The sequence below is a fragment of the Petromyzon marinus genome, chromosome 32, assembly GCF_048934315.1.
Source record: "Petromyzon marinus isolate PM22_M1 ecotype Great Lakes invasive population chromosome 32, UKy_Petmar_22M1.pri1.0, whole genome shotgun sequence".
Lineage (NCBI taxonomy): Eukaryota > Metazoa > Chordata > Hyperoartia > Petromyzontiformes > Petromyzontidae > Petromyzon > Petromyzon marinus.
The window spans coordinates 5,835,435-5,849,331 of NC_133698.1; the positions used below are offsets into that span (position 1 = coordinate 5,835,435).

The window sequence follows — 13,897 nt, forward strand, 5'->3', positions numbered from 1 at the left end:
GTGATGATGATGATGATGATTATTGTTAGCATTATCTTTCCCGGCAACAATGCTCATCAAAAGCACACGCGTTCAAGGATTCACGCCGTTCCCTAATTCCGTGCTTAAAGGCCTTGATTAAGTGAACCCACAAACGAGCTACGAGAATGCGCACCTGTTCAGAGGCGGAACGCGTGGCGCTTTGCCACTGTTGAAGCGTCATTTCAATAAACATTTCAGCGTGAGCCCCCCCTACACCCGCCCCCGCCCCCCCCCACCCACCTCCGTGTGTCAGGGCTGGCTACCGTTTTGAAGCAGAGACATCCGCGGTAATGAGGCACAATCCGAGCAGCTAACATGTCACCCCTCAGCGTACAAATGCGTATATTTAGACAGGCATCCATCAGCTGTAAAAAAAAATACCCCGTGTCCCGTGGCGCGGAAATGTCATTCGCGTGCGACTCGGGGTAGCGGACAGACAGCACCCCCCCCGCCCTACGCCACCCCCCCCCCTCCTCTGTTCCCTTGCACTCGCCGTCCCACCGCTCGCAAGCCGCAAACGTTTGGCAAGAGTTGTCGCTCTCTCTCTCTCTCTAAATGAATTGGGCTCACCAACGACTGAATTTTCGTAATCTGGCAGGGCGAGCAGAACGACAGCTGGGATGAGGCGACGGGCGTGCTGACGAGCGTGGTGATGGTGAAGGTGTCGGAGAACATCCCGCCCATCAACTGCACGGCTACCAACAACTTGGGCCAAAGCACCAAGCGCTTCTACATCAGCACGCGGCTCGGTGAGCTCCCCCCCCCCCGTCGCCGCACCGACACCGTCAACGATGCCGCCTGAAGTTCCAGCGACGTCGGGTTGGCGGGTCTCGCAAGGATGAGGCCATGATGTGCACGAGATGCCCTTACCGTGGGGAGGACACACAAATGCGATTTCCGAACTGTCTCTGCAGGTGTTTGAGCGTTTGATTGGTGGTTCTCTTTGGGCACAGCAGTTTCTTCCCTCCCACACACAACTAACTGAAGAAGGGAAATGGAAAAAAAACGTCCAGCAGGATCATCGTGAACATGACTCTAGATGTTAATGATTTGTGTTGAATTATCATCAACAGCATAGCCATGACGTAGCCACTGAAGGCCCTCTCCAAAACGTTGCCGTCTTTCACGGTCTCACGTAGCAACGAATTCATGAACGATTCATCTAAGTTCCTGCACTCCTGTTTATTCCATTCCTCCTCCTCCACAAGTGCCATCCATACTCTTGGGCCTGTTCTCCGCTTTGGCTACCCGCCCTGTCGTTAGTCTCGACACCCTTCGACAGATGCGTCCCTCCCACGCCCACTTGCTTCTCCGAATAGTCAATATGATATCTCAAACTTGTATACGCCACTTGATCTATGCGGTCCACTTTTGCGCGGTGTAATTCCAAGCGTGCGGCTCCTCCATATTAATAGTTAACATTCTGATTCTAACTATAACTGTTGGTGCACGGTGCAAAAAATTAATGTGTGCTCGTTGAAGAAGTCAGCTGAGGTCCTGTCTACTCTTCGGACGCGGGGGGGGGGGGTCTGTGTCACGCTCGCATACGTGACGGCGACTTATCGCTGTTGCGCCCACTCGGCTCCATAGTTGTACACCGCGTGTTAACCTCTGGTAGGCTGGCCGACCACTAGGGGGTGCTGGAAAGGTCAATGGTCAGCCCGCCTGCGATTAACAAACGTCCTGAGCCAGTACGTGCACTTCCTGCAACCCGCCCCCTCTGGTCATTTCTGCCGATAAAATCAACGCATCCTGAGCTCCAGTAAAATTAACATTGATCACCGTCTGACACGGTGAGGAAGAGCGGACCATTTAAAACTGGCCAAAATCCATCATTTTCATTTACACATTGCCAAGACCTAGGAACAGTTTCTCCCCGTATTTTCTGGATTGTGGTGCACTTTTTTTTATTCCTTGTATGTGAAAGCAAAAATGTGGGTGCCATCGTATGATCCAGTAGGTGGGTGTATGAGACCAGATCTTTATAACTGTATTGACACCAGGCACACGTTTGGGCTGCATCTTACGTTCCGGAGCATCTTATAATGTGGAGAATCCGGTGATTACAGTGACCTAGATACCTCTCTCAGAGAGACTCAGCATCGCATTTGCCGCCCTCCTGATTCAGCGAGCCCACACACGCGATGAGCTATTTCATGTTTTCATGCAAACCGACATATCATTATACTTCTGCCTGTACACAGTATTCTATCACCGTCGGTCATCTGTCCACTGCTGGATGAAGATTTCGCCAAGCCGTCGCCATCTCACATGGCCCTGTGAAGTAACAATTCATCTTGCACCTGCACACGTGCCCATCTCATCGCTCCATCTCCGCAGTGGACGGACTCTCAGGCGTTTGTTTTCTTTCTCCCATTGACTGCCTACTCCAATCATTGCCACCGGGCACCGTCCTCTCGAGCCACGTGGTCCTGCCTTGACGCCACTTGCTTTTCTTTGCAGTCAACGTTATGTCTCTTCTCTCGTCCATGTATGCATTCCCCTTTGTGTCACCTCACTCAATGCGAATTTCAAGCATGCGTCTCCACGCGCTTCTTTTCCATTTCTCTTTCCATTTTCTTTGGACAGTGTCCACGTTTCTGATTTCTGATACGTCACAGCAGTGAATGCACTCCGATTAAATACGTTGGCTAACTTTTCATTATGAAGTTCGTTTTTTTTTTCAAAATGACTTCAGCCTGCCGAAATCTCTCTATTTACAAATATTATCCAAGTAACCTTTAAAAAAAAACATCGTTACTTTTACCTAGGAAAGTATCAATTGAGTTTTTAAGCCGACTGTTTTATAAAAAAAAAATCCGAATTATTATTGTCAAGGAGATCGCTTGACTCTGCCCGATCGTCAACAGAGTAAAGCATAGGCAGGTAGCTGGGACCGACACTGAACTGCGTGTGCATGTGTGGGTGCGTATGTGTGCACGTACGTGTGTGCATGCAATCACCTACTTCCATCGTTCAATTTGTTATTGTGTCGTGGTTTCTTACAGGACCTACAACTGCACCCCCTGGTAAGTGCTTGTGGGGAGTGGTGGCGCAGTGGTTGGCGAGCTGCGCTACAAACCCGGTGACCTGAGTTCGATTCCCGCTCACAGCCAACACCAGTGACCATAATCTGAACCGGTCCTGGGCCTCCCCTAGGTCAAATCAGCCTCAATTGAGTACCTGGTGCAGCGTGTAAAACATCGCCACTGGGGAGACAAAGGCGTCCAGGCGCGATACTGGGCACCCACCCCCTCGTGTGCCGTGCCGGCCTTCATAGGTGCTCGCTAACAGCACTTGCCCCAGCAGTCTGTTAAGCCTATACAGGGGGTGGGGGGGGGCATCTTTGTCTTTATGTACTCATGTGCATGCCATCACCTGCTTCCATCATTTAATTTATGTTTCTTTTTTTTTTGCGGTTTCTTACAGGACCTACCACTGCACCCCCTGGTAAGCGCTTGTCCTTGCTCTTGAAGCATTCACTCACAACATTTGCATTTTCCTCGCGATCAGCACTTGGCATGTTTTACTTCAACAGGATTGTAAATGTGTCTTTTCCTTTCTTCCATCCTTTGCATTTCTTTCCATTTCAAAGACTTGGAAGCAGGTGTGTACGCATGTATGGGTGCGAGTGTTTGTGTGCATGTGCGTGCGTGCGTGCGGGGAGCAGAGATGCAGTGGTAGCCGCAACGCGATACAAACCCAGTGGCCTGAGTTAGATTCCCGGCTGACGCCAGTGGTGATTATGGGCCTCTCTTGGCATAACTTAAGTGGGGAATACCTGAGGTGTGGTGTGTAAATATCTTGACTGGTGGGGTGCGATTCCTGGCCACACCACCCTCGAATGCACCGTTGTGGCCTTTATCGGCGCTCGCTCACAAGCTATTGACCCAGCAGCCGATTAGGCTTTAGGGGCATTTGTCTTTTGTTGTTTGTGTACAATGGTCAATTTGGAGTTTCTTGTTAAAATTATTACATTCAATTTAGCCAACAAAGGTTTCGACATATTTACAGGAAATTACCTTGATACAAAAGTGTGTTACACATCCCAAATGTAAACTCAAAATGTGCATTTCACGACAATAAATAAATGTATTCCTTGGGTCTTTCGGTAAAGTCACGTAGATGACGATCGCTTGTGTTGTGATCGAAACGTCGAAGTTTTTTGTTCACTTAATATTTATTTTGATTAGTTTGAACCTATCTACGTGACTTTACCGAAAGACCCAAATAATACAATGACGAGTTTTACCTTCATATTTTTTTCCGTCACAAATGAAATCATGGACGTACCATGAAGATAATAATTCCGAAACAAATGTAATCTTTACAGCAACTTGTAAAGCACGGGTGCCAATCCTAATGTGCTGTGAGATGTATCACGTCATGCTTGGATTGCAGCAGATGTAAAACGGTTTTACTATCTCCACGTCTCACTGTTTCTCGATAATTTGCCGCCCAAAGTAATGCGGTGCGGGTTTGACTGATGGTGCATATAACCCACAATCGTTGTCACCTCTGTGCCAGTTAGGGGAGAGGGCTTCTGTCTCTCCCTCTTTATTACTGCCGAGCCTGTGCAACGGAGGGTGCGGGTGGCACATTTGCATCACAATCGGGCCCACCAGAGATGCGTTTTTACGGGCCTGACACAGTCGTGAATTCGTAAAATTACTGCGCCCACATTCCAGCCGAGTGGAATTTGTGGCTGGATTAACGGGCGGGGGAATCCTTGCATGGGTCCTTATTACCTGCGCAACCGGGTCAAAGATCACACAATTCCTGCCTAGCCGGAGCTCCGTTAGCTTCTCATCATCCCTCACACAGTCTCACCTCACGCATTTGCCATCCGCAAGAAGCCCTTTCTCTCTTTCTCTTCCGTTCCTTATTACATTGTCAGCGCTCATCACAGCCGGGAGAATGTAGCCTTTTTTCTTCTTCTTCTTCAAGTTTTACAGCTGTGCAAGTGTAATTTACTACCCGTTTGTATATTGCACCAACTTTTAGGGCCTTAACTTTTAGGGCCCCCTTGGAAATGCTGTGGGGTTATTACCTCAAACACTGTTGGCATTATGCAGCCATCTGCAGCTGGGGCAGGGCTCATGGGCCATTCATCTTGATCTTCATCATCAGCAGCAGTCAGCATCTCTCTACCGTTGGATGGAAGGCCCCCCCACCCCGAGCCACCATCTCTTATTGTCTCGTGATGCAACAGTCCGCGTCGGGCTTTCAGACCTTCATCAGCAGGGGGTCGGCAACCTGCAGCGCCGGAGGCGCTTGCGGCTCTTTAAGGGCTGTTTCATGGCTCTTGAAATATTGAGGGGTTTTTTTTTACCGAATTCGAAAAAAATGGCTCCTCTTGTTATTTTGGTTGCCGACCCCAGACCGTGGGAGTCCAGTTCACCATGGAAGTCCAGTTCACCATGGAAGTCCAGTTCACCATGGAAGTCCAGTTTACCATGGAAGTCTATTCTTTGGGTCTTTCGGTAAAGCCACGTAGATAGAAAAAATAATAATAAAATATCACGACGTTTCGATCGCAACACAAGCAATCGTCATCAGGTGAAAGAATATGGAAGTCCAGTTCACCATGAAAGTCCAGTTCACCATGGAAGTCCAGTTTACTTGGGAAGTCCAGTTCACCATGAAAGTCCAGTTTACCTTGGAAGTCCAGTTTACCTTGGAAGTCCAGTTTACCATGGAATATCAGTTTACCATGAAAGTCCAGTTCACCATGGAAGTCCAGTTCACCATGGAAGTCCAGTTCACCATGAGAGTCCAGTTCACCATAGAATTCCAGTTTACCATGGAAGTCCAGTTTACCTTGGAAGTCCAGTTTACCATGGAAGTCCAGTTTACCTTGGAAGTCCAGTTTACCATGGAAGATCAGTTTACCACGGGAGTCCAGTTTACCATGGAAGTCCAGTTTATCATGGAAGTACAGTTTACTATGGAAGTCTAGTTTACCATGGGAGTCAAATTTACCATGGAAGTCCAGTTTACCATGGGAGTCCAATTTACCATGGAAGTCTAGTTTACCTTGGGAGACCAGTTTAACACATAGGCTTTCGCGACCAATATTATTCATAATAAAGGTTTTTGGGTTAGATCGCGTTATTTATAAATGTGTCCTAACCCTCCACCACCCGACACGGCCAATCAGCAAAAAAAGTGTCACGTTGACAAAAGACAAATAATTCACTACTTTAGCCCACCGGTGTGTTGAAGAGTGAATCCACAACATTTACAGTTTGAGTACGACGTTTCGCTGGTAATTACATCCAGCATCATCGGGCAATTCGTCAGAATGGTAAAGCCCTCGCTTGCTCCCGCTCTTAAATAGAGCAGCAGGGTGACGTCATCATTTAACTCATTCAGGTGCAGTGATTTGAGGCGGAGGGGGGGGGTATTGTAATTATATAATCGATTAGTAATCAGTCAATGGTTATGATTAGTAATGAGTTGTAGATTAGTAATTAGTTGTAATGTGTGTTAGTGATTATATGCTATGTTAGTAATCCGTTAATTAGTACGTGTTTCCCCTATAAGGAATTGTAATGTGTATTATTTAATAATACGCTTCCCGGCCGCACTAAGCCTCGGGAGTCCAGTTGACCTTGGGCAACAGTCGGCAACCTGCAGCTCCAGAGCTGCGTGCGGCTATTTAAGGGCCGCTTCGTGACGTTATTTATTAAGGAGACCACCGTCTCATGTTGAGGTGCACTGGGGGCTCTTGAAATATTGAGTTGTTTTACCAAATTCGAAAAAAAATGTCTCTTCTGGTTACTTTGGTTGACGACCCCTGGTCCGTCACTCTTCGCTGACTCTCGTCCGTTTGTAAAGTTTCGCGCTACTCGCAACCCGCTCCTGCCTTTCGCAAAACTCTGCAGTTATACTTTCCTTCGGCATGAACACAATTGAAAAACGCCGCCGATGTCCCACACGGCGCTGTTTGCCGTCGCGTTGGAAAGTACTCAAAGACCGCTCCGTGCAGCTGCACTCTCGCTTCGCACACGAGTTGCCTGATGCTGCCACATCAGCTTTGCAGCGACCTGTCACATCCTTTAACTAAGACTATATATCTAAAGTTTCCTATTGCTTTTGAATTATTCTATTCAATTCTTTAAACACAAATGTACTGAACATAGGCATGTGGCTTATCCCAGACTCAATAAATGCCCTTTTTTTATCTGTAACGATGTGATATCGCCTCTGGAGGTGCCTTTATGCTTCAGTAATATTTCAAACTAAATTGTATTGGTTGAGAACGGTTATATAAAAAAAGTGTCTCGCCAGGCATTGTGGGAAAATATTGACTTGCTTTTGTAAAATTTTGTTCATTTTTCTCCCAACAGAAAGAAAGGTTAAATTGTCATATTTTAATTAAGATAACTGATGGTCCTCTTTGTTGTTGCTGCAATTCTATTGCCCAGAAAATGAACATTTTGTGCTGGGCTTGATTATTGGACGCGACAGTTTCATGTGCATTTAGTTTTGCTCGCGCATTTCAGCGGCTCGTGGCAGATACGAGGCAATTATTCCACTGCATCACAGTCACACGATTGCCTGCCACTTGTCGTTATGAAGAAAACATTTTTTTTTTATCGTTTAATTTCCAATAATTCTTCCCACGACATTTAGTATTATCTTGAGCAAGCATTAATCGGCCATTGTACGCTTTTCAACAGCGTACTTTAAGCACTTAAATCAATTTCCGTTGCTTAAAACTCAACGTAGTTTAACAGGCCGGCCAAATTTTTCATATTTTGTTTGAAGCACTTTGCGGGCAAATTTGTTACTTTTTGAGAATGTGATTTTGAGAGGGCGGTCATGTTCATAATTGTGCGAGTTAAAGAGATAATGTTGGACGAAGGTACGAATACAACATCAAATAGAGTTTACATGTTGCCCTTAGCATAGAGATTCATAAAAAAAAATGTTTTCACATTTTTAGGATTATTTCAAGAAAGGCTCTTTTAATTGACGTTAACCACTTCTGCTCACGTATCCTTGTGCAATCAGTGAGTCATCCGTGGAAGTCAAACAGTTGTATTTATGATTCTGCGTTGGCAGTGGTGCACAAACAAACAAACAACAACAACAACAACAAAAACTCAACAAATCTGTCGATAATACTCGGTCACATTTCTTAGCAGCGGCCCCCTTCCTCAAAGCACATTAAATATTTAAACCACAGAATACACATCCTATTAGTCTCACACGGCCTTCTGGGAGTGCGCAATTTCAGCAGCGTTGGCTCGAAACGAGCAAAGCAGGGGTCAGCCTCGCTTGAGCCAAGAGACTGAAGAGCCGCAGAGTTTGCTTGCGTTCAAGCAACGTCACTGAAATTATGGCTATTGGGGTGCGTGAAATATGCTTTTGTATTTTTTTTTACGTGGAAAGACACTCATTTGCTCACGCTGTTCACTCGTATTATTTCGAGCGACGTTAACGACGGTTATCATTTGGCCTTTCATTGCAAGCAGCTCGTTGACGCTTCGGGTAGCCTGCCATTCTTTATGCCACATCCCGCATTAGGTGTGAAAAAAAGGACCCAATGGCCAAAAAACGACCTATCAAATGCGTTGTTGTTCCTTTTTAGGGCAGTGTTATTGACAATTCGTTGAGCTTTTGTTAATCATTCGCGAAAGGGGCACGGAGCCACCTTAATTTGATCTTACCGTGCGCTCTGATTCAAAATCCGAACGCTGGGTGGGAGGTGCTGGGGGGGGTTGGGCAAATCCGGGCCGTCGCAGAAATTTGCGGAGCGTCAATTTCAATCGCGGCTCTCGCGCCGTGCGGTCACTGCCGTAGACACAGCCCGAGCGCGGGATTATTCTCGATCACTGCCGTCGCCTCTCCCTGTTGCATTCGCAGCATGCGATGCGCATAAAAAAAACGAGGAGCCATTCAGAATGTTGGTGGCAGCCCTTGACCTATGCCCGTGTCAGGGCTGCGGAGACGGATGATGCTGTGAGGCTGACGTGTTGTTGTGTATGCGGGTTTCCCTTGATATGAGATGGGAATGTGTTTGGCTCGGGGTGGTTTTGCGTTTTGATTTTCTGATCCAGGGTCAGATGAGCTAGAGATATCGTGTGTGTGTGTGTGTCTGTGTGCCGGGCATGGTGGGGAGCGATAGTGTAGCGGTTAGCGCGCTGCGCTATGAACCTGGCGACCCGGGTTCGATTCCCGCTCACGGCCAACACCAGTGACGATTATCTGAACCGGTCCCGGGCCTCCCCTAGGTCGACTCAGCCTCAAATGAGTACCTGGCGCGGTGTGTAAACATTGCCACTAGGGAGACAAAGGCGGTCGGGCGTGGTGCTGGCCACCCACCCCCTCGTGTACCGTTCCGGTCTTCATAGGTGCTCCCTAACAGCACTTGCCCCTACAGTCTGTTAAGGCTATATGGGGGATCTTTGTTATCTTTGTTGTGTGCCGGGCATGGTGTGGGCGACCCACCTCCTCGTGTGCCGTGTTGCACCTTAATAGGTGCTCGCTGACAGTACTTTCCCCAATAGTATGTTCAGGTAAGATGGGGGGTATTTGTCTTTGTATTGAGAGTGTGAGTGTGTCTATGTGTGTGTCTTTGTGGGGAGCGGTGGTGTAGCAGTTAGCGCTCTGCACTACGAACCCAGCGACCCGAGTTCGATTCCCACTCACGGCCAACACCGGTGACGATTATCTGAACCAGTCCTGGGCATCCCCTAGGTCGACTCAGCCTCAAATGAGTACCTGGTGTGGTGTGTTAACATCAGCACTGTGGAGACAAAGGCGAAGCGGGCGTGGTGCTGGCCACCCACCCCCTCATGTGCCGTTCCGGCCTGCACAGGTGCTCCCTAACAGCACAGAAAATTAGTGTTAACGTGTGCGTGTGTGTGTGCCCTCTCCTCCCTTTCCTGCTGTCCGGTGCGGTTGCCGTCTGATCAGTCAGTGACAGCGGCAACGGCCGCGTGATCATCGCCATCATCGTGTCGCTGCTGCTCGTGGCCGTGCTGGGCAGCTTCATCTACTGGTCGTACAAGACCAAGAAGTTTTGCTTCGGCCAGAAGAGGAGCTCCATGTAAGACAGCCTCTGCACCTCGACGTGTACAACAGACGGTTGCATATGTTCACCGGACGGACGTTTGCTGCAGACAGACCGATACAACAGACAGACATGTACAACAAAAAAACGTGTACAGCGGACATACGTGTACAGCGGACATACGTGTACAGCGGACATACGTGTACAGCAGACAGACTGATACAACAGACAGACATGTATGACAGACCATCTGGTTGGGTTAAGGCCAGATTAAACACCTTACATTGTTTTATATATATTTTATTATTTTATTGTTTCCCTTCAACGTGACTTTATCGAAAGAGCTAAGAATACCTTACATTTGTTCACGGAAACAAAGCAGGCGTGAATGAATGAAAGTTACACAGTATGCTCTGGATTATCAGACGCACCGATTCTCCCGGTATTATTTTCCTCCCGCGTTTGTAATGCAGAGAATGTGGTCAATTGCACACACGCTTTTGCAGCATGGGCGAGAATAACGCAGTTGCGAATGAAGAATTACGTCAATGAAAGTGTGATTTTCACATTAAGCTCATTGCACTTTTAAATTAGAGTTGAGCAATCGCATTGACAGCAGTGCCGTTTTGAGTTTTTTTTATATATATACTGGTGTGATGACAGATGTGGTCTCTGTGGGAGCCAGTTCATCATTCTGTTTCTGAACAAGCGCGCAAATATTAGGACAGGTGTTTTGGTGGCGATCGTAAAAATCAAAGGGTAAAAAAAAGCACATGCACGCGCTGTGTGTGAGTTTTCTCACCGTAATGAAAGCGATGCTATGGCTTCAACCAAACAAAATGCAACACTAGGACAACACATCGCACCCCAATGAAGGCGATGCTGTAACACTAACCAAACAAACACTACACGTGGACAACACTTCCGACAAGTGTGCAGCTGGAAGCAGGTTGATCTGCCTTGAAAAGGGCTTTTCCCTTCAACCTCTTTTGCAATTGGCTGCACGGGCAACACTATTATTATATCTGCGCAACCGCCCGCGAGCCAACAGAAACTCAAAGGTGTTGACAGTTTGCGATGAATGATAACTAAAACTACGTGCAACGTTGACTCTGCTTTTTGTTTTTTGTTTTTGTTCCCACAGGCCACCAGGTTCCAATGGCGCTTCGAAACCAGAAACGGAAAAACTGAATTCTGACAATGCGGTTTAGGTAACAATTTCGCGACGCTGCACGGTTGCATGTCATTATCGTGTTGTTTTTTTTTGCTTGCGACTCATTCGTTTAGTGAAAAGGTATAGAACAGGAATACATTATTTATCCCCTGGGGAAATCTCGTGACGACTTTAGCTTCCTCGGCGAACACAGGAAAATAAGTGCGTCCTCCTCCACATGGAAGATTAAATCGAACCGCTCATGGGCATAAACAAGGCAAGGGTAGCCCTGCAATTTCTTTCTCGCATAACTGTCTGGCAGAAGGCCTCCAATACAAGGGTTTTTTTGTTTGTTTTTGGCCTACTCTTCCACGCTGTGCCAAATATCATGGAAGATGTGGGAGTGGCCACACTTGACAAGCCCACTGCACACGACCTGCCGATCACCTAACCATGTTGCGTCCACTTATATTGATGGGGCGGACAGAGGCAGGGGGGACAGGTGGGGTGGGGGTGGAATTGGAGAAACTGACATCGTCATTTCAACTGCAGCGCCGGGAGATCCAATTCCTTTGGCGAGCACCTCATGGGGAACCCTGTAGAGAGTCCCGAAAGGGATCCATTCAGTTGTGCTTCACCTCTTTCCCGTTTCTGAGACGTCTGCAAGTTGCACGGTGGGGTGGTGTCCCGTTCACCGCTGAATCGACGTTAATTTTAATGAGAGAGGCATAGCGCCATTGTCTTTAAAGACGTTGTACTGCACTCAACGCGGAGAACCGTAGCAACACGCCCTCACTCTATGATAGCACACGCCCTCCCGCACTGCCTTGTGGGAGCCTCGGCACCGATCAAATTATTCTATTTTAGTTTTTCTTCCGGCTCCGTTCCGATGACGTACATCACATACATACGTGCACGTACATCATCGGAATGGGAAAGGGTTAATATTACGTGAATGCAGTTCATATGTTTATGAAGTGTATATTAATTAAGCCTCGTTAGTGTGTTTGTGTCTGCCACAGGTGCCTTGTTTAAAATTAAAGTTTACTTCATCTGGCTACCAATGAAATCTTATATGGTAGTACCTTCAATGCGGATGATACAGTATTTGTATTCCAATGCGGATGATATTCGTATATATTACGTGGGCAAGTTTCTTAAATTCCACCACCTCTATTCAGGTACACCACCATTAGTCAATCGGCAGGTCACGTGTGATGAGATGAAGTGTGGGTACTCCCACCTCTTCCGAGATTTATGGCCAGCGTGGAAGGGTAGGCCACGTACCCTCTAGAGAGCATCTAGAGCTCCCCCCCCCCCCCTGAGTGGAGACCTTTCCACCAGCAGTGGTGTGAGCAGATAAATGCCAATTATTAGCAAGTATGAACGAGGTCCCTGTTTTTTGACAGAAGGGGTCATTGTGTAGCCGTTATGGACAAACGTACGTACGTATGTTGAATGTATTTCGCACCATACGTAGCCAACCGTGGTTAATCGGAGGTTCGGTAATCTTTAGGCCCTAGGTTTACATTCAGTATGTTTTTCCTTTTTCAGTGCAGCTTTAAGCTTACGTATCTCAAAAGTTGCTTTGGCATGAGCTTGCGGGGCCGTGAAATTGGATGTAATTTAATATTTTCCAGCGTTTTCAGTCTGTGAGCTATTTTAATTATCTTCGGGGGAAGCGGCGGTGGGAAACTTAAAAGTTAAATCTGCCCACGGGAAACGAAGTGACCGTTATCAGTGTTTTCGTGAGTCAAGCAACAATGCAGAGGAAGGAGGGCGGTAATATGATCCGTACCCTTTTTTTTAAACGCCCTTCTTATCTTGCCCTGATTTCGATTTTTTTCCCCCTTTCAGAAATTTGGCCAAGGTATTCCATTAAGTTAATAAAAAAACATAAAATAAATGCAACGGGGTTTTCCGCTACAAAGTGAACTCTGAAATGCACTGCGGCTGTGACAAGTTATGGCTTGGTGCTCAGATTGGACTGTGAGGCTCGCTCGCTCGCTCACTCGCAGTGATTGTAGGGTTGGCGTTACAACATTTGCTCGATGTATTGACGGTTATCCTGTGCTAGCCTTTGAGATGGATGTGGCTTTCGATGAAGCACATTTATTCGGCCAGAGCCTGTGGACTCTCGACACTGCTCGATAGACGGAGGGGAAGGGAGGCTACCATGGTGTGTTGGCTCTCACACTTGACTTAACATCCAAAAGGCTGCCCGTTCAATCGGATCTCCCAGTGTGGCATTTGAAACAGTCGTACAAAGTTTATTTCAAAACCCCTTCTTGTTAGTCGATTGGCAGGTCAGGTGCGGTGGTGCAAACATGTAGGCAATCCCACCGCTCCCCAGACATCTAACTGGCATGGAATTGTATGATAAATACCCTTGGAGCTCACTTGAGTAGAGTCCGCGAGCAAGTAAATTGCAGGGTTGGTGCCTTTTAACTTTGGACAGAGAGATTCGGAATTGGCTTGTAACGGCTTCGCTTTATTCTCAAGCATGAATTTCACATGCTCGGCCATCAAAAGCTTTATATAAAAAAAAGAATCACCGCAGCCTTTATTGCCACAATAATCGCCAATTGTATTGCTTGTTAAACGTGTGATATCTATTCAAGCACTTGTGGAAAGTCTGGGATTGCTAGATTAGTTGAAAGCAACTTCCATAATCGCGTTCTGTACGAGCCGTCGTACGT

The 13,897-nt window shown here is 47.1% G+C and overlaps 1 protein-coding gene across 3 annotated transcripts in view; it reads left to right on the forward strand.

Moving 5' to 3' along the window:
- LOC116948094 (CD166 antigen-like) overlaps nucleotides 1-13,897 on the forward strand; it is a 79,764-nt gene that overhangs the window by 57,462 nt on the left and 8,405 nt on the right. The window contains exons 12-16 of one of the 3 annotated variants that reach the window (XM_032964430.2): nucleotides 620-770; nucleotides 3,030-3,050; nucleotides 3,451-3,471; nucleotides 9,949-10,081; nucleotides 11,190-11,256. In XM_032964430.2, the coding sequence (XP_032820321.2) occupies nucleotides 620-770; nucleotides 3,030-3,050; nucleotides 3,451-3,471; nucleotides 9,949-10,081; nucleotides 11,190-11,256 (393 nt within the window). The remainder of the gene's footprint in view (nucleotides 1-619; nucleotides 771-3,029; nucleotides 3,051-3,450; nucleotides 3,472-9,948; nucleotides 10,082-11,189; nucleotides 11,257-13,897) is intronic. The other 2 variants (XM_032964433.2, XM_032964435.2) reach the window with 2 other exon arrangements.